The sequence below is a fragment of the Panthera onca genome, chromosome B3 (assembly GCF_046562875.1).
Source record: "Panthera onca isolate mPanOnc1 chromosome B3, mPanOnc1 haplotype 2, whole genome shotgun sequence".
In the NCBI taxonomy this organism is placed as follows: Eukaryota; Metazoa; Chordata; class Mammalia; order Carnivora; family Felidae; genus Panthera; species Panthera onca.
Window position 1 is genome coordinate 48,056,004 of NC_138344.1, and position 20,970 is coordinate 48,076,973.

A 20,970-nucleotide genomic window follows, 5' to 3' on the forward strand; every position below is an offset into this window, starting at 1 on the left:
ACATGAAATGGGGAGAGAGAAGCCAGAGAGGGTAGGGAGCTGGTTTTGCTTGCAGAGAGAGGATGGAGAGTACAGAAAAAGCACTCCCCCCTAAAGCAGCTGGAGGGAAAGAGAAAGAGTAGAAAACCTGCAAGGGACTGAACAAGAAAGGGAGAAAGGAGAGGGTTTGGATACCTTTCAGACTGTATGAACAGGGGAGTACAGAGTCTGAAACTCTGCAGCTTGATACCTGGTGGAGCTCTAGTAGGAAGAGCAAATCCCCAGGAGAAGACAGTGAGGACCAAGGGGTCCTCAGGCCACATGGAGAGTGGCGGTTCCCCTGCTGGGAGGACATTTGATAGAGGCTGTGCAGCCTCCCCAAAGGCAAAGGTCCCAGGGGTTTCTGGAGAACAGCCATGTTTGCTGGTGTTGGAACAAGGACGTTGAGGGTGAAACCTGGTGCCAGATGTGTGTTGTAACTTCCCATAATCCTTGAAACACTGCTGCTACATGATTGTGCAAACTTTTTCTGGGGCAGGTAGGCACCTGGCTGTAGTCTCTGGGAATCTGCAGCAAAGCAGTCATGTGAAAGTTCCTGAGGGCAGGCCAGCACCTAGCCATTCCCCAGAGGGTCTGAGTGGGTCAAAGCTGCAGGGCCCTCAGAAGTGAGGGGTCTAGAAACACAGCCCCATCTGAGATAAAACTTAGGACAGGTGCTGCCTGGCAGGCTGATGGCTTGGTCACAGTATAGAAGTGGGGAGTTAACAGAAGCTGGAGACAAAGGAGGGGTGCTTGATTGCTAATGCTCAAAAGCACAGAGTTCTGATACTAGAGACAGGGTACCTGGGTGATACCATTTTCAACCCTCTGTTGCCACATGTGCCACAATAATCCACACCAGTAAATTAAGCAGTGCCATCTACCAGTAAATTAGGCAGTGCCATCTAGTGGAGAATAGTGTCCTTACTCCAAGCCCTGTCCAACTGGGCCAACCGTTCCCTAGAGGACCACAAGTCTCTCTGCCTGCATAGTTCACGGACTATAAAGTGCTTCATAGTTGGACTTCTAGGGTAAACTGGACATAACTTTAATCATATTTCATTCTGTTCACTGGTCCATCTATCAATTTTTTTCCTTTTATTCTTGAATACAGGAAGAGAAAACAATTATTTTTATAAAGAAGATTTTTAATTTTTTCTACTATATTTTTTACTTTTTGGTAAATTTTTTAGTTCTATTTTACTCTCACCATTTCAATTTATTCTATTTTAGTGTATTCATCTTTTAAAATTTTCAAACTTTTTTTTTCTTTTCTTTCCCTTTTTTCTCTACTCTATCAAGCCTCTTTCAACAACAAGACCAAAACACATTTAGAATCTAGCATCCTTTGTTTTTTTCTGTGTTGCTTTTAATTAATTAATTATTTATTTTATTGTATTAATTTTCTTCCTGCAAAATGACAAAACAAAGGATTCACCCCAAAAGAAAACAGGACGAAATGACAGCCAGGGACTTAATAAAAGTAAGATGTATGAACTAGAATTCAGAATCACAATAATAAGAATACTACCTGGGGTTTAAAAAAAGTAAAATCTAGTCAAGATGACATTAAAAGTGTTGTAACTTAGATGCACTCTCACATGGATGCCCCAGTGGCAAGGATGGATGAAGCAGAGCAGTGAATCAACGATACAGAGGACACACTTATGGAGAATAATTAAGCAGGAAAAAAGAGGGAAACTAAGGCAAAAGAGCACAATATAAGAATTAGAGAACTCAGAGACTCATTAAAAAGGAATAACATTTGAATCATAGGAGCTCCAGAAGATGAAGAGAGAGAAAAAGGGGTAGAAGTTTTATGTGAGCAAATCATAGAGGAAACTTTCCTAACCTGGGGAAAGACACAGACATTAAAATCCAGGACACAGAGAACTCTCATTAGATTCAACAAAAACCAACCATTGACAAGACATATCATAGTCAAATTCACAAAATACTCAGACAAGGAAAGAATCATGAAAGCAGCAAGGGAAAAAAGTCCTTAACCTACAAGGGAAGACAGATCAGGTTCACAGCAGACCAATTCACAGAAACTTGGCAGGCCAGAAAGGAGTGGCAGGATATATTCAATGTGCTGAATCAGAAAAATATGCAGCCAAGAATTCTTTATCCAGCAAGTCTGTCATTCAAAATAGGAGAGAAAAAAAGTTACCCAAACAAACACTAAAGCAATTCATGACCATTAAACCAGCCCTGAAAGAAAATTTAAGAGGGACTCTCTGAGGGGAGAAAAGATGGGGAAAAAAAAGACCCAAAGCAACAAAGACTAGAAAGGACCAGAGAACACCACCAGGAACACCAACTCTACAGGCAACATAATGACAATAAATTACTATCTTTCAGTACTCACTCTAAATATAAATGGACTAAACGCTCCAATCAAAAGACATAGGGTAACAGAATGGATAAGGAAACAAGATCCATCTATATGCTTTTTACAAGAGACCCATTTTATTTTTATTTATTTTTATTTATTTTTTTAATACGAAATTTATTGTCAAATTGGTTTCCATACAACACCCAGTGCTCATCCCAAAAGGTGCCCTCCTCAAAACCCATCACCCATCCTCCCTTCCCTCCCACCCCCCATCAACCCTCAGTTTATTCTCAGTTTTTAAAAGTCTCTTTGGCAAGAGACCCATTTTAGACCTAAAGCCACCTTCAGATTGAAAGTAAGGAGATGGAGAGCCATCTATCATGCTAATGGTCACCAAAAGAAAGCCCTAGTAGCCATACTTATATCAGAAAATCTAGATTTAAAAAAAAAGACTGTAACAAGAAATTAAGAAGGGCATTATATCATAATTAAGGGGTCTATCCACCAAGAAGATCTAACAGAGTAAAGATTTATGCTCCAAGTGTGGAAATACCCAAATATATAAATCAATTAATCACAAACATAAACTCATCGATAATAATATCATACTAGCAGGGGACTTCAAAACCCCACTTACAACAATGGACAGATCATCTAAACAGAAAATCAACAAGGAAACAATGGCTTTGAATGACACACTGAACCGGATGGACTTAACAGATATATTCAGAACATTTCACCCTAAAGCAGCAAATACACATTCTTCTTGAGTGCACATGGAACATTCGCCAGAAGAGATCACATACTGGGACACAAATCAGCCCTCCACATGTACAAAGAGATAGAGATCATACCATGCATATTTTCAGACCACAGTGCTATGAAACTTGAAATCAATCACAAGAAAAAACTTGGAAAGATAACAAATACTTGGAGACTAAAGAACATCCTACTAAGGAATGAATAGGCTAACCAAGAAGTGAAAGAGAAAATTAACAAGTACATAGAAGCCAATGAAAATGATAACACCACAGCTCAAAACCTCTGGGACGCAGTAAAAGTGGTCATAAGAGGGAAGTACATAGCAATCCAGGCCTTTCTTAAGAAGGAAAAAAGGTCTCAGAAACACAATCTAACCTTATACCTTAAAGAGCTGGAAAAAGAACAGCAAATAAAACCCCAAAACAGCAGAAAACAGGAAATAATAAAGATTAGAGCAGAGATGAATACTACTGAAACCAACAAAAGTAGTAGAACAGATTAATGAAACCAGGAGCTGGTTCTTTGAAAGAAGTAACAAAGTTGATAAACCCCTAGCCAATTTGATCAAAAAGAAAAAGGAAAGGATCCAACTAAACAAAATCAAGATGAAACAGGAGAAATCACAACTAACACAGCAGAAATAAAAACAATAGGAGAGTATTATGAGTAATTATACACCAATAAATTAAGCAATCTGGAAGAAATGGACAAATTCCTAGAAACATATAAACTACCAAAACTGAAACAGGAAGAAACAGAAAATTTAACAGACCCATAACCAGTAAAGAAATCAAATTAGGGGCGCCTGGGTGGCGCAGTCGGTTAAGCGTCCGACTTCAGCCAGGTCACGATCTCGCGATCCGTGAGTTCGAGCCCCGCGTCAGGCTCTGGGCTGATGGCTCGGAGCCTGGAGCCTGTTTCTGATTCTGTGTCTCCCTCTCTCTCTGCCCCTCCCCCATTCATGCTCTGTCTCTCTCTGTCCCAAAAATAAATAAAAAAAAAAAAAAAAAAAAAAAGAAATCAAATTAGTAATCAAAAATCTCTCTCAGAAAAACAAAACAAAACAAAACAAAAAAACATGAGTCCAGGGCCGGATGGCTTTCCAGGGGAATTCTACCAAACATTTAAAGAAAAGTTAGCACCTATTCTTTTGAAGCTGTTCGAAAAAACAGAAATGGAAGGAAAACTTCGAAACTCATTCTATGAAGCCAGCATTACCTTGATTCCAAAACTAGACAAAGATCCCACTAAAAAGGAGAACTACAGACCAATTTCCCTGATGAACATGGATGCAAAATCCTCAACAAGATCTAGCCAACCAGATTCAACAATACATTAAAAGAATTATTCACCATGACCAAGTGGGATTTATACCTGGGATGCAGGGCTGGTTCAACATCTGCTAAATAATCAATGTGATATATCACACCAATAAAAGAAAGGACAAGAACCACATGCTCCTCTTAATAGATGCAGAGAAAGCATCCCACAAAATACAGTATCCTTTCTTGATAAAAACCCTCAAGAAAGTAGGGATAAAGGATCATACTTCAAGATCATAAAATAGGGATAGAAGATCATACCTCAAGATCATAAAAGCCATATATGAAAGACCCACTGGTAATATCATCCCCAATGGGGGAAAAATGAGAGCTTTACCCCTAAGTTCCGGAACACAACAGGAATGTCCACTCTCACCACTGTTATTCAACACAGTATGGGAAGTCCTTGCCTCAGCAAACACAAAGGAATAAAAGGCATCCCAATCGGCAAGGAGGAAGTCAAACTTTCACTCTTCGCAGACGACATGATATTCTATACAGAAACTCAAAAGATTTCACCAAAAAACTGCTAGAATTGATCCATGAATTCAGCAAAGTCGCAGGATGTAAGATCAATGCACAGAAATCAGTTGCATTCCTATACACCAATAATGAAGCCACAGAAAGAGAAATCCAGGAATCGACCCCATTTACGATTGCACCAAAACCCATAAAATACCTAGGAACAAACCTAACCAAAGATGTGAAAAATCTATACACTGAAAACTATAGAAAGCTTATGAAAGAAATTGAAGAAGACATTAAAAAAATGGAGAAATATTCCATGCTCATGGATTGGAAGAATATTGTTAAAATGTTGATACTACCCAAAGCAATCTACATATTCAATGCAATCCCTATCAAATTAATACCAGCATTCTTCACAAAGCTAGAACAAACAATCCTAAAATTTGTATGGAACCAGATAAGACCCTGACTAGCCAAAGAAATCCTGAAAAAGAAAACCAAAGCTGGAGGCATCACAATCCCACACTTCAACATGTATTAAAAGGCCAGAATCATCAAGAGAGTATTGTACTTGCACAAAAACACACACTCAGATCAATGGAACAGAATAGACAACCCAGAAATGGACCCACAAACGTATGGCCAACTAATCTTTGACAAAGCAGGGAAGAATATCTAATGGAATAAAGACAGTCTCTTCAGCAAATGATGCTGGGGAAAATGGACAGCAACATGCAGAAAAATGCATCTGGACTACTTTCTTGCACCATAAACAAAAATAAACTCAAAATGGATGAAAGACCTAAATGTAAGACAGGAAGCCATCAAAATCCTAGAGAAAGCAGGCAGCAATCTCTTTGACCTTGGCTGCAGAAACTTCTTACTTGACATGTCTCTGGAGGCAAGGCAAACAAAAGCAAAAATGAATTATTGGGACCTCATGAAGATAAAAAGCTTCTGCCCAGCAAAGGAAACAATCAGCAAAACTAAAAGGCAACCGACAGAATGGGAGAAGGTATTTGCAAAGGACATATTGGATAAAGGGTTAGTATCCAAAATCTGTAAAGAACTTACCAAGCTCAACACCCAAAAAACAAATAATCCAGTGAAGAAATGGGAAAAAGACATAAATAGACACTTTTCCAAAGAAGACATTCAGATGACTAACAGACACATGAAAAGATGCTCAACATCACTCATCATCAGGGAAATACAAACATCACTCATCATCAGGAAATACACAATGAGACACCACCCCACACCAGTCAGAATGGCTAACATCAACAACACAGGCACCAACAGATGTTGGCAAGGATGTGGAGAAAGAGGATCTCTTTTGCACTGCTGGTGGGAACACAAACTGGTACAGCCACTCTGGAAAACAGTATGGAGGTTCCTCAAAAAATTAAAAATACAACTACTCTATGACCCAGCAACTGCACTACTAGGTATTTACCCAAGGGATACAGGTGTGCTGTTTCGAAGGGGCACATGCATCCCAATGTTTATAGCTCTACTATCAACAATAGCCAAAGAATGGAAAGAGCCCAAATGTCCATCAACTGATGAATGGATAAAGAAGATGTGGCATATATATACACAATGGAATATTACTCAGTGCTCAAAAAGAATAAAATCTTGCTATTTGCAACAATGTGGAAGGAACTACAGTTTATTATCCTAAGCAAAATAAGTCACAAAAAGACAAATATCATGATTTCACTCATATGTGTAATTTAAGAAAAAAAACCAAACAAACATAGGGGAAGGGAAGGATAATTAAGATAAAAACAGAGAAGGGACACAAACCATAAGAGACTCTGAAATACAGGGAACAAACTGAGGGTCACTGGAGGGGAGGAAGGAGAGGGATGGGTTAAATGAGTGATGGGCATTAAGGAGGACACTTGTTGGGATGAGAATTGGGTGTTATAGGTTAAGTGAAGAATCACTCAGTTCTACTCCTGAAATCATTATTAAACTATATACTATATGTTAACCTGTATTTAAATTTAAATGTTCATTTGAATTAAAATGTTCTAAAATTGATCATGGTGATAGTTGCACAATTCTGTGAATATATTAAAAGCCACTAAATTGGGGGACACCCAGTGGCTTAGTCAGTTAAGCATCTCACTCTTGATTTCAGCTTGGTTCATGATCACATGGTTCATGAGTTTGAGCCCTGCATTGGGATCTGCACTGACAGTGCAGAGCCTGCTTGGGAATCTCTCTCTCCCCCTTTCTCTCTGTCCCTCTCCCACTCATGCTGGATGCCTCTCTTTCTCTCTCAAAATAAGTAAACTTTAAGAAAAAGTCACCAAATTGTATACTTTAAAAGGGTGATTTCAGGGTGCCTGGGTGGCTCAGTCTGTTAAGCATCCAACTTTGCCTCAAGCCGTGATCTCACAGCTCATGAGTTCAAGCCCCGCATTGACTCTTGCTGACAGCTCAGAGCCTGGAGCCTGCTTTGGAATCTGTGTCTCCCTCTCTCTTTCTCCCCTTCTCCTGCTTGTGCTCTGTCTCTCTCTCAAAAATAAATAAACATTAAAAAAATTAAAAAAAATTTTAGAGTGTGGTGTGTACTATATGTGAATTTTATCTCAATAAATCTATTAATATTCTCCTATATATGGTGGAAGACTTTTTAGTAAACACTAACAAAATAAGTGAACAAAAGTGATGTCTACACAAACATGTAACTTTAATGTTTTATAGTGTTTTTAACATTAGGGCAGGAAAAAATCACAAAATTATTACCTTTTCTACTGAAGACAGCTGTTGCTGTAATCCATCACATTTTTTATTTAGCTCCTCAAAAAGAGTTTTATATTTTTCTGTTTGAGACTGTTGCAAATTAATTGTTCGCTGCTGTCTCATACAATCTTCTTCCAAGTTTTTTATTTGAGACTTTAAATCCTGAATTTCATTTTCCTATAGTTATAAAATTACAGATTATGTGAAAAATACACAAGATTTGGTATCAAAACATAAAGCAGAAAACAAAAAGGAGTTTCCGATGATTTTTAATGAGATACTTATATCCATTTCAAGGAGAATAACAAATTGTGTTCCATTCTCATCTTCAAAAATAGAAGTTTCATTTGTGTTTAATAGCTTCCATTTGTAAATCTTATACAAAAAATTCTAACTGCTAACAAGTATTTAAAATTTTTTCACTTAGTGAAAATTCAACATCTCAGATTAGAACATAAGTCAGTATTTACATACAATTTTTAATTCAAAAGTTAACTGTAAATTACATGTCAATAAACATTTATTGTAAAAATAATGAAACTGCTCCTAACATATCTTTAAATATAGAGCATTTAGTTTAAAAAACATACCTTCTTATTGCATTCATATACAACATTATCCAATTCCTCCTGCATAACACGGAGTTTGGCCTTTAGAAATCTGTTCTGTGCTTCTGTGGATTTAAATGATTACATTTATTGTCCTTCACTGAATCTAAGATGCCATTAACTGCAGACAGACCATTTTATGAGGAAAAAGAATGCTCAAGATGGCAAGTTTATCAGGAGACCCCTGTTTGAGAACACTAAAGACACTGAATACTCATACTATCAAGGTAAAGGAAAAACAAATCCACCCAACAGAAAGGAACTGTTCACATTTCAACAGTGGAACTGAGTAAAGAGGGGAAAAAAACCCAAAAACCTTTCCTTAGAATCTGAACCACAAGCCAGTATTCACTCTTGCAAACTGAATTTGTCTTTACCAAGGTGGTACAAAATACCTCAGTCAAAATTTAAAGTGGTTTCAGGTTGGTAACATCCCCAGGTGTTTGGCAGAAACAAACACAAAACCACTCGAACAAAACTCAACTTCAGTCTCAGCCATTGTAATTATAAAATACCATTGACTGTAACACACTTGCCAATTTCACGGAAGTTATAATGTAGTCTATGTGCCTTAGAAGCAAAGAAATACACTAATACCTTACTGCTGAAGCTTTCTCGCACAAACTCTAAGATCTGCCTTTGCAAAGTATTTCATTGCTACCTAAAGTTCTTTATTCAATGATATCAGCAGTAAATCTTTGATGTTTCTAGGTGTATACAAGTAAATAAAGTGAAAACTGAAATTAGCACTCACTCCATAATTCATTCAATCATTCATTGAAAAAATATACATTAAGTCTCTACAATGTTCCAGACCTAATGGGGATAAAACAAGCTTTGCCTTCATGGATCTTATGTTGAGTAAACACCCTGAGTGGTCTCTGAGAAGTCATTAGAATATACCCCAGAGAATGCACAAAATCTCTTCATCCATACTCCTTCCAAAGCTCTTCTTTTTATTTTTTTTTTAAGTTTATTTGAGAGAGAGAGAGAGAGAGAGAGTGCACATGTGGGCTGGGGAGGTACAGGGAGACAGGAAGAGAGAAAGAGAGAATCCCAAGCAGGCTCCGTGCTGTCAGCACAGAGCCTGACGCAAGGCTAGATCTCCCAAACCATGAGATCATGACCTGAGCCAAGATGAAGAGTCTGACGTTTGACTGAGCCACCCAGGTGCCCCCAAAGCTCTCTCTATTAAATGCTTCCAGTGTTATCATGGAGATGATTAATGATGACTGGCTCTAACCCACCTAGATCTCTCCAGCCTCAACTCTCCTTCAAGCCTCTCGTGTCACTCCAGGTTAGCAGCACAGGATAGAAGGGAAATGATAAATTTAAAAATGTGAAGTTTGCAGTAGCTGTTCTCTAAGGGGAAAGGAGGAAGAATGCGAGAGCCTGAGTTTGTCCATCTCTTTCTCTCCCCAACTAACCTTAGTGTCATCAAGGAGTTGAGTGCTCTCATCTCTGTAGGCCACAGCATTAACCTCCCATCCCCATCTCCCTCTGACTTTAGTCTTAGAAAGCAGTATGTGCTACTAAACTACTTTTCTTATCTTTTCCTCTTGCCTGTAAGATACCCATTCATATCTGGAATAAGAGAAAAACTCCCCCAAAAGGGGAGATACCTAGGCCAAAGACTCTGGAAAGGGAATGCAGGGAGACAAAGTGGCAGAGAGGTGATTCAGCAATAAAAACCAAGTGGCAATATAAGGTAGTCTGTTGTATTGGTTCTATGTATCTGGGAGTGGGAATATTGTAATGGGACCACGGGTGACTATGTACTGAGAAACAGCCAACATGTGACCAGTGTGTCCTTGAAGGCATCTTGACAAAGACCTAAAGGCAGCTTCCTGCTTCCTTTATCTTCTCTTCTGACAAGTACACCCAGAAAGCTTAGATTTACTAGCCAGTAAATGTGATAAATTCATAAATGAATTGCTCATTTATGAATGAGTAGCATGTAGCACAATAATCATTATACATATAAATTGTTATTGTTTTCACAGAATCAGAATTTTAAAGATAACCTTATGACCATCTAATATAAGCTGCTAAATTTTGAAATTAAGAAATTGCAATTACAGAGAGGCCAAGTGGCTTGCCTGAACTTACAATTATAGTTCAGTATTAACTCTTCATCTACACTCAACTGTCTTATGTTTATAATAGCATAGGTGGCACCTCATAAATTCAACAGTTCTAGAGGCACTACTGATAATGTTTTTAGAGTATCTAAACTTATTATTATTTTTCAAAGTGATATGCAGAGAATGAGTTTATAAGAAAGAAAATCACATTCATTAGAAAACTAATTTGATTATTTTAACTGATGCCACATGAGTGATTCATTTATCCTTTTAACATGCCATAAGTAGAATACGGTAACAATCAATGAAAGAAATACAAAGACATTGGGTTTTAAAAAGTATTTTAATGTTTAATGATAAGGTATGGGGCATTTTAACCTTAGTTGAACAGTGGTCAATGAAACCAATACCATATAGTCTTTTTCATTTTTACTTTTTATAATGGAAAATGTCAAACATATAAAAGTAGAAAGACACTGTCAATGAAAAACCACTTTCCTATCATCCATCTTCAACAACTGACTCATAACCAATTTTATGTCATCTATAATTCCACTCATTCCTCCTACCATCATGTCCCACTAGATGATTTTGAAACAAGTGCAAGATATCACAATACTTTTTTTAAATGCAAAAAAATATTTCCCAAATATCTGTTTCTAAGTAATTGTGATATACAGATAAAAATAAACAGAAGAAAACTTACCTATTCCAATGTCATTACTAACACCACAAAAAATATCATCATCGATATAATCAGGTAAGCCTTCTTCCTCCAGTTGCCCTTCAATTTTACTAATTGTTTTAGCAAGAGAAAAGTCTGAGAAATCCTCTGGAATGGCAACATCATTGGCAGTCTGTACATCAAAGTATTTCAATTTTATACTATAAATAAACATACACACACATATACATACTCATTATATATTATATACAATGTCAACACACAAAGGAAATATGACTTTTATCCAAATAAAAAAGATCAAAATTATTAATTAAAAAATTATTAATTTTGAATTTATGATGAAACCTATAATTGATACTTCCAAGGATTATATTATAAAAGACTTGGCTTCAATCTTTATGAATCACACAGCCACAGAGCTAGAGAAGGCTTATGAAACCAGTTTGTCTACACATTGCCTCCAAACAAGTAAACATCAAAACTAAGAGTGCTGAACTTGGCCTCACAAGTTAGATCCAGACTGTGGATTTTAACTTATATGCTGCTGAAGAACTATATAAAGTGATATTGCGTTTAGCCATAATTCTGCAAACACTGAGAATAATACCTCTTAAGAATTAGAGTGAACATTTATTAGCTCAATCAAAATCAACTTTTTTTTCCACCTAAAGAAACACATTCTAACCAGAACCAAAATCAACCAAAAATTGGATTTGCTTTTCTTAACAAGAGAAGAAATATGAAATAAAAGTCACTAGTAAAGGCATTAAGGAATGAGCCAAGCCTAACCCATCAAGTTTATGATTCCAAAAGCCTTGTTTTTAACTTTTTACTTAATTTAAAGCCTAACTTTCTTTTAATACATAAGCACAGACTTCAGAATTCTATTTATAAAAACAACCTTTTCCTTAAAAAGTAGTTTTGAAGTCTGAAAATAAGATAACCAGTTATGTATGCATGCATGTACTGATGTACGCAGTATATGTTCTCTTTTCTTCTATCAATTTATTTATTTATTTTAATGTTTATGTATTTTGAGAGAAAGAGACCATGAGTGTAACCAGGGGAGGGACAGAGGGAGGGACAGAGAGAGAGAAAGAGAGAGAGAGAAAAAGAGGGAGGGAGGGAGGGAGGGAGGGAGGGAGAGAGGGAGAGAGGGAGAGAGGGAGAGAGGGAGAGAGGGAGAGAGGGAGAGAGGGAGAGAGGGAGAGAGGGGGAGAGGGAGAGAGGGAGAGAGGGGGAGAGAGGGAGAGAGGGGGAGAGAGGGAGAGGGAGAGGGAGAGGGAGAGGGAGAGGGAGAGGGAGAGGGAGAGGGAGAGGGAGAGGGAGAGAGAGAGAATCCCAAGCAGGCTCCACACTATCAGTGCAGAGCTCAATGTGAGGCTCGATCCTACGAACCATGAGATTATGACCTTAGCTGAAACCAATTTGGACCCTCAACCAACTGAGCCACCAGGCTCCCCTATCAATCTATTTTAGATTTATTTTATTTTCCTTATCCCTTCACTGTATTTTTTCTTTTATTCAAAAAACAAAAAAAATATTTAGCCTATTAAAAGACACCAACATTAACAAAGATTTTTCCAGGATTATAATGCAGTATCAGTTTGGATAAGTAATAGACACTTAATAATTTACTGTGAATAAGAAGTGTGTTGGTACAACCCATTGTAGGTATGACCTTCCTTTTCCAGAAGGTCTCCTATCCTAGATTGCCTCTTGGGTCCCCTTTTCAAGCTTAAACTACTAAGAACCGTCTTGAATTCTTTATCACCAAAAACAATAGAATGTAAATTATAATGATACTAGAGTCTTATTTAGAGCCTACCAAATCACTCTGTATGTCAATACACACAATAATGTATGGTGTTCTATTAAATGTTCGAAAAAGTAGACTAGTCTGAGAGAACTAAGCAAAGACACCTATGTTCTAGACTCAGTTCTAAGAAAATATCTCACTAAAAATAACATTTAAAAATTTGAAATGTGGCGATTTTGCTTAAAAGAACTGTGTACAATGTTTACTAACTGCTGTAAGACATTTCTGAGTTGAGAATGTTTTAAATTACTGAATGTAGATAAGATATATACGATGCCAGGTATAAAAAGATCTGGAGAAAGAGAAAGAGCTTAATATAACTAAAATCATGATAGTATGAATCATAAAACTAAAAAAATAGAAAGTAATACTTTTAAAACTGTACTATACCTTGAATTTGTTTTCCTTCCTTTATTTGTAGAGTGTAGTCTGTTTTGAATCTTGTTCACTGCATCAACATTTTTGGTCTTTGGCTACATCAAAGAATTTAAATTATTGATTAATTAGATTCTAATCATTTGCCCTGGAAAGCAGTTTTGTAATACAGAGAACTGCTAGTTTACTACACAGAAGAACTCCTATTTTCATGGAATTATTGAATTGTATTTTAAAGAATCCCAGAAACTGTATAGCTGGAAAAGACCTAGATATCACTAGCACCAACAGGTTCAAAGATAAGGAAAATGAGTCCCATAAAGTCAAGGATATTCAGCTGGCTAGTGGAATATTAAACCGGATGTTATGACTCACAGAACTGAGTTCTCCTCACTGATTATTCCCCAGGCAGGCCTTCACATAGGCTGTTTTCTTGGCCTTGATATCTGTGGGTGGGGAACCTGTAGATCTCAATAAGCCCAGCACCTGTAATAGTGATCTATACACTGCAAATATTTAAATGAATGAATAAACCTTTCAAATTACCTTCTTAGTATATAAATAATTTTCGTTTTTGGGTCGAATACCTGGTAAATTTCAGCTTCAGAGGGAAAACAAACTCCTTAGGTTACAGATTCATTTTACTCAGAATTTCTTCCAGTATATAACCAAATTGTTCAGTGAAATTATGAGACAAAAAAGGATTCAGCTTATTTTATAAGTAACACATCATGAAGGCAACTCTTCTAAGTATCAAGGCTTATATTCTATTTCTGTAGAGTCATACTCCTCTCTTTTGTTCTAAGAAAAGCCTAAAAAATAACCTAAATTCTATACAACGTAATTACATTTACAGCAAGTTCAATTTCATACCTTAGTTTCTGAATGAAGATGAACTATCCCTTCAGACAACAGACCTCTACAGACCAAAAATAAACATTATACATTAATAATAGATGATACTACGCTGAGACACAATAAAAGTCAACAGTAATTACATCTGAAAGGGAAAATAGACAACTACCAAGTAGACTTTGCTATAATTCTAGTTATGCGCATGTTAATTTATTAACACAAGAAAATTGCTTTGGTTAAATAATTCACCTTTAAGAAGTTATAATGTAATACCAATATTTTTGTAGGAAAATGAAGCACAAACTTTAACAAATTAAAATCATAAGGAGTGATTATTGCCACACACAGGGATTATCTATTTTACAAAATAATTCACCACAAGGCTTTTTAGTGTGAGCCCGCCCAGTGTTATCCTTTGTTTAATGCATTTAAATACGTGGTCTGTATTTGTTTCTCCCATTACACTGTGAAATCCATGAAGGTAGGAATCATGTCTGCCTTGTTCACTGCTCTATGCCTAGTACGTGGTGTAGTACATGGTATATAGGTTCTTAAATTGTCACCAAGTAAATATTTGCTAAATGCATGAATCTAAAATACAATTCATTTTTTAAACATTTTAACTTCACATTTTTTTAATTGACATACAATAGTCTATTAGTTTCAGGTGTACATCATAGTGATTCAGTATTTTTATACAATACAAAATGATCTCCACAATAGGTCTAGTTGCCATCTGTCACCGTACAAAGTTGTTATAATATTACTGACTATATTCCCTGTGGTGTACATTACATCCCTGTGACTGACTTAATTTATTACTAGAAATTTGTACCTCTAAAATACAACTCATTTTTCTGCGCAGTTTTCAAAATATGTTTTTATTTAGTACAAAGAGTGTTTATGGGGTCTGCACTCTCTGGCCCATGGGCTGAATCCATCCACATCAACACATTTTCACATTATCTATGGCTGTTTTCACACTACCAGCAGCAAAGTTGAGTAGTGACAAAAACTGTAAAGCTGACAAATACAAAAATATTTACTATCTGGCTCTTCACAAGAAGATTCTGCCTACCCCCTGATCAATTGTCTAGATCATCCCCATTACATATATTATTATTTCTATATCTTGTTGCTATTAAAAAACAAAACAGGCACTGGGTGTCTCAGTTGGTGAAGTGTCCTATTCTTGATTTCGGCCCAGGTCATGATCTCATGGTTTGTGGGATGGAGCTCTGCGTGCAGCTCTTCACTGACTGTGTGGAGCCGGATGGGTATTCTCTCCCTCCCTCTCTGCCTTTCCCCCACTCACATTCTCACTCTCTTTCTCCCTAAATAAATAAATAAATAAATAAATAAATAAATAAAATACTTAAAAACAAAACACTTCATCATATCCCCCTGAGAACTCATTACCAGAATAAGGACATAAAAACAAAATTACTTTCTATCAGATGTCACCTACTGAACTAGTTACACATAGGTTATTTCAATATTAAATACAAAAATATACTTAGATAGATATTATATACAACCTCTCAAAGAACCAGAAATAGCTTTGCAAAGAATAAAAAGAAGGCTTTAAAACAGCTTAAAATTACAGACTAAGAATCATTCTCACATATGATATTAAAATGTTACCAAATTTTGTACAAAATTTTAGCTGTCCTCTTCCATGGCCTTCATATCAAAAATATTTGCCATTTCCTTACATTTTCTGTAGCTTCCATTGTTCCTTCCCAGATACACAAACGTATCAGCCAAAAGACATTTAACGGTTATCTGTCTCCCTCAGGTTTAGCTGAGTGACATTACTTTGCTAGTGTATTTCTGTGAAAAATGAACTGAAATACAGTATTCTAGTTACTTTCATTACATTTCTCCATGAAAGGTTTGTACGTAACATGACTGAAATGATTTGTGTGGTAAACCTTGCTTCCAACAGATCGAAGGATATGTATCCCATACTGTTAAGAAGCTAGATTCTGGTTTTCCAACTGTATTGTTTGGCAGAGTAACCTTGGATGTTGAAGACCTATTATAATGTATACTGCCTGACCATAATCATTTAGGTGTATTATTCTCCAAGCTAAAATGGATTGTCTCTCTACAGAATTACCTTCCAGATTCAGCAATTCCCAACTAATAGTCAAGTAGCATGTTTAAAAGCCAATTGTTCAAACAGTAGTATTTTTTTAAAAAGTCACCTGACCAAGGTAAACAGAGGTGTCATCACCACTTTGCACTTAAAGAAAATTTTGTGAAAGAAAACCAACAGATTTATCTTTAGGCTTGTGAAATCAGTCTCTCACTTGCTTCAACAGAAACTAGGCATTAGCAGTCATTACCATCATTTCAATCTATTCATTTACTTGATAAAAGCCATGCCTCATTTTCTCTGTAATCCAAATTTTGGAATTTTGATAGCATCATTTCCCATAAAGTATCAGAAAGTGTTATATATAATAAGGATAAGTTGTTTCACGTGTGTATGTCAAATGATGATATAAAAAAATTTTTATGGGAAAAAATTTTATTAAAAAAAATTAAAATGCACCAGGCATTAACTCCTTGGAAGCAGGACCTGGTCTGTTATCACTGTATCACCAGTAGCTAGACCTGGCATGGATGGTGTTCAAAAATTGTTTCTTTTTTTTTCAGAAAGATTTACTGATTTACAGTAAAATATACTCTTTTTAGCTATACAGCTCTATAAATTTTAACAAACTTTATGATCATATAACCATAACAACCAAGACAGAGAATGTTTCCATCACCCCCAAAAGTTCCCTTGTGCTTTGCAGTTAATTATCTCCCCTCCACAACATAAAACCACGAATCAGATTCTGTCTCTATAGTTTTACCATTTCCAGAATGTCAAATAAAGGAACATAGGGATAAGGGAAAAAAAAGAGAGAGAGAGAGAGGCAAACTAGAAAATAGACTCTTAACTACAGAGAACAAACTGATGGTTACCAGAGGGGAGGTGAATGGTGGGGGGATGGGTGAAATAGGTGATGGGGATTAAGCTGTGCACTTGTCATGATGAGCACAGGGTGATGTATGGCAGTGTTGAATCACTATATTGTACACCTGAAACTAATATTACACTGTATGGTAACTAACTGGAATTTAAATAAAAACTTTAAAAAAATGGAATCATACAGCATACATATATTTTAGTCTAGCTTCTTCACTTAGCTTCTATGTTGCTGCTGCATCAATAGTTCATTGCTTGTTACTGCCAAGTAGTATTCCATTGCATGGATATAACATAATTTGCTTATCCTACCTGTTTACTACTTGATAGATATTTGAGTTGTTCCAGTTTTGCAATTATAAATAAAAGTGCTATAAACATTCTCATAAAGGTTTTTGTTTGGACGTGTGTCTTCATTTCTCTTGGGTAACCAGCGAAAGGAGAATTGCTGTATCATACGCAGTATTTTTGAGTAAATGAATGATGTCCCAATATTTCAAGTATGAGCCAAATGTACTACTGCTTAAATAACACATTTCTTTTCTGTTTCTAAGCCTTCTAAGGTGTTTAAACATTAGACCCTCTTGGGGCTGTGCTGCTTTCACAGCCTGCTTCTTCATCTCAGAAGAATGGGAGGACGCACAGCTGTTTTAAGATTTAAACAGTCACAGTTTTAGTCTATCACTCAAAGTTTCTTTGCCAATAAAACTCCCTCAAAAACTAGTGGATTTCACACCTATTTGATTCCAGTTAGTTCTGTGTGCCATTACCACACCTACAGTTCTCTCTGAGACTGTATTGCTTTAAACTGAACACCTCACCCTCCTCCCCTTCTCCTTCCTGACTTTAAAAATGGCTTACTTTGAGGTTGTCAGGCTTCTATGGGGAAACTACAGCTTTAGTTAGATCTTTGTACTGAGCCATTTTACCCAATTGGAAAGTTTCACTAGGTGCCATTCAAAATGATCCTTGCCCTGAAGAATCTTAATCCACTGTAAAGTTTTATCAATAGCATGAAGCGCACATCTTTAGTTTGACTTTTACTTCAAGGCTGAGCTTTAATAGGCTTTTGTTCCTCAAAGAATTTCTCTATATCATAATTTCTCTTGTCAAAAAGCAGCTGATTCTACAAAGCAAGAGTCATCAAGACAGTGAGGGAGGGCATAAGAAAAGATATATAGATTGGGACGCCTGGGTGGCTCAGTTGGTTGAGTGTCCAACTTCAGCTCAGGTCATGATCTCATGGTCCATGAGTTCGAGCCTTGCATCAGGCTCTGTGCTGACAGCTCAGAGCCTAGAGCCTGCTTTGGATTCTGTGTCTCCTATCTCTCTGCGCCTCCCCTGCTCACACTCTGTCTTTCTCTCTCTCAAAAATAAATAAACATTAAAAAAAAAAAAAAAAAAAGATATATAGATCAATTGGGTAGAATTGAGAGTCCACCAATAAAACCATGTGTCTCTGGTCAGGTGAGTTTTGACAAAAGTGCCAAGACCATTCAGTGGGCAAAGAATAATACAGCTAATAGTAACTAAAAGCACGTACTACTAATATTCTGTTTTCCAACCTCTCTCCCTAACGCACAAGTTCATTTGACATCTGTTCTGCCTTCCCATTTAGCAAAGGTGGCAGTTTTACTAAATCTACTGCTGGTACATTTAATACAACTTCTCTGTCTTTCCAGGATCAGTTTCCTCACTGGCTACCACCTAACTACAAAGCTAAAGCCACACTTTTTTCTACCATAAGTTCCATATGGTCACCCAGAGACAAGGCTGGGAGATTTCATCAACTGGATTTTCACTGATCATGGCATAGAAAGACTCAGCTTGAGGTTCAAAACCCAACTCCTATCTGTTGGCTTCGAAGAGAATAGTCTGACTTTTGCTCATAGCAAGAAACTTAGAATGTTGGGTGATCAATATTGCCTCAGCTTTAAGATTTTATAGTTTTATTCACATAGATTTTTTATGTTTCCTGTTAAATTTATTCCTAAATACTTTTTGGGTCCCTATTTTTTTCTTTTAACATACCTGAAGTCCACATGAAATTCAAGGGAAAAAAGATCTAATATATTTTATTTTTACTAATTTATTTATTTTTACCTAATTTTCATATGCAATTTTAAAAGAAAGTATAGGATGTAAGAACAGGTTCGGAAATCTTACCAACTGTGGTTTGCATCTCAGTGAAATCACATATTATCTATATATCCTTGGGCAAGCTCCTGAACTTTGCTAAGTTCTAGTTTCCTCATTTTTAAAATGAGGACAATAACATTTATTTCAAAATAGTACTCTGAGAATTAAATGAGATAAAGTAGGTAAAGGGTTTACATTGTGTCTGGCTGATATAAGCTCCCATTTTATTACTACATTATACATTACATTATTCTTCAAATTATAAATTTCCAATACTTACATGCAAAAAGATCTTACATAAAAAAAGATCCAAATGCATCATCAAAAAAATGGTATTTGAGATTTAACTTACTTTAAATTGCAATCCTCTTCCTTTTCATATGATTTAATTTGTGTTGAAACAGGCCTCGATTGGTCTTCTTGCTGATCTCTCTAGTTAAATGAGTAAAGGTAAGTCATATAAACAAAAATCACAAAACCAGGATATGGTTAAGTGCCTTTCTGATCATTAATCATTTCAGAGTTGTCCATAGTTTCCATGAAATCCAGGCACAGAATTTGAAATGTTATGGTATGAATATAAGGTTTGGAACAATGTAATTTCGCCTTTCATTCTTTTTGGATTAAGAAAGTCAATTTTAAAGGAAAAATGTATCAATGCCTTATGTGATCTTGTCTAACTCCTGTTTCCCCACTACATTAGTCTTCCAACTTGTAACATACAAAGGAAATTAGGCTCACAGGAAATGAGAACATAAATCTGTTTAATGGGTAGAAATGCTTATCTCAAAATAGGCAAGACTTCAATGTTAAGAAGATCATGAAGCACTAAAGTACTAAGTTTTTTGTAATGATGTATCAAGAAATGAAAGTGAGTAAACAAAAATTCAAGGGAGCAAAAGTTATATCCATTAGCTTCTGTGGGGCAGCAATGTCTTCTCCCCTTTCCCAGACCTTCCTGGGCTTCTACTTTACTCTTTTTCGGGTAGAGGTAGATTGTCCTTATTAGAGGATTCTTGGAGCAATAAATCCCTCATTTTCCTATAATATGGTTTGTTATTTTCCTACTCTAGACACTGGCAAAAACTAAAAGATATCATAAATGTTTTACTAAAAGTAAATTTTTAATTACAAATGAAACTAGCAAGTCTATAACCATTATCTGAATACATTACCTGAAAAGAATGTGATGTGTGTGTATGTATGTGTGTATATATGTGTGTACATGTATATTATATATATTATATTATATATTATATATGTGTATACATAATACATTATATATATACATATTATATATATACACGTATACATAATATTATATATAACATATATTTATTATTTCAAAACTAATGAATAATGAAGGACTGTATAAGGCAGTTCAAACAAATTATTCCCTATTCTTCACTACCCTCCTAAGGGGGATGGGTGAGAATTTTAAAAGAAGATGTATTAAGTAGAGTAAAAACTGAAAAAAGTTTGAAAGCAGCCACTTTATTCCTCTAAGGAATAAATAATGGGAATGTTGATGCATACGGAGCTGCTTACATTAGGAATAAACAATTTGGTAGCCAGAATGGGGCAAAATATGCTTATATTGTCTAGTGATAAAACTTCACTACATTTTCTCTAACTATAAAACTGACTACAGTCTAGCCCTAAGAATCTGAGTTACATCCAACTGCAGAATTTAAGAAACAAATTACCATCTGACTATCAGTGATGACTGTTATCCTTTATTCAACTTTTTTGCAGAG

The 20,970-nt window shown here is 36.1% G+C and overlaps 1 protein-coding gene across 2 annotated transcripts in view; it reads right to left on the bottom strand.

Moving 5' to 3' along the window:
* Nucleotides 1-20,970, bottom strand: part of TEX9 (testis expressed 9) — a 63,752-nt gene that overhangs the window by 32,927 nt on the left and 9,855 nt on the right. For both annotated transcript variants that reach the window (XM_078448637.1, XM_078448638.2), the window contains 6 exons: nt 19,566-19,645; nt 14,110-14,155; nt 13,252-13,334; nt 11,064-11,242; nt 8,256-8,338; nt 7,669-7,842 (listed from right to left, as the gene is read on the bottom strand). In XM_078448637.1, the coding sequence (XP_078304763.1) occupies nt 7,669-7,842; nt 8,256-8,338; nt 11,064-11,242; nt 13,252-13,334; nt 14,110-14,155; nt 19,566-19,645 (645 nt within the window). The remainder of the gene's footprint in view (nt 1-7,668; nt 7,843-8,255; nt 8,339-11,063; nt 11,243-13,251; nt 13,335-14,109; nt 14,156-19,565; nt 19,646-20,970) is intronic.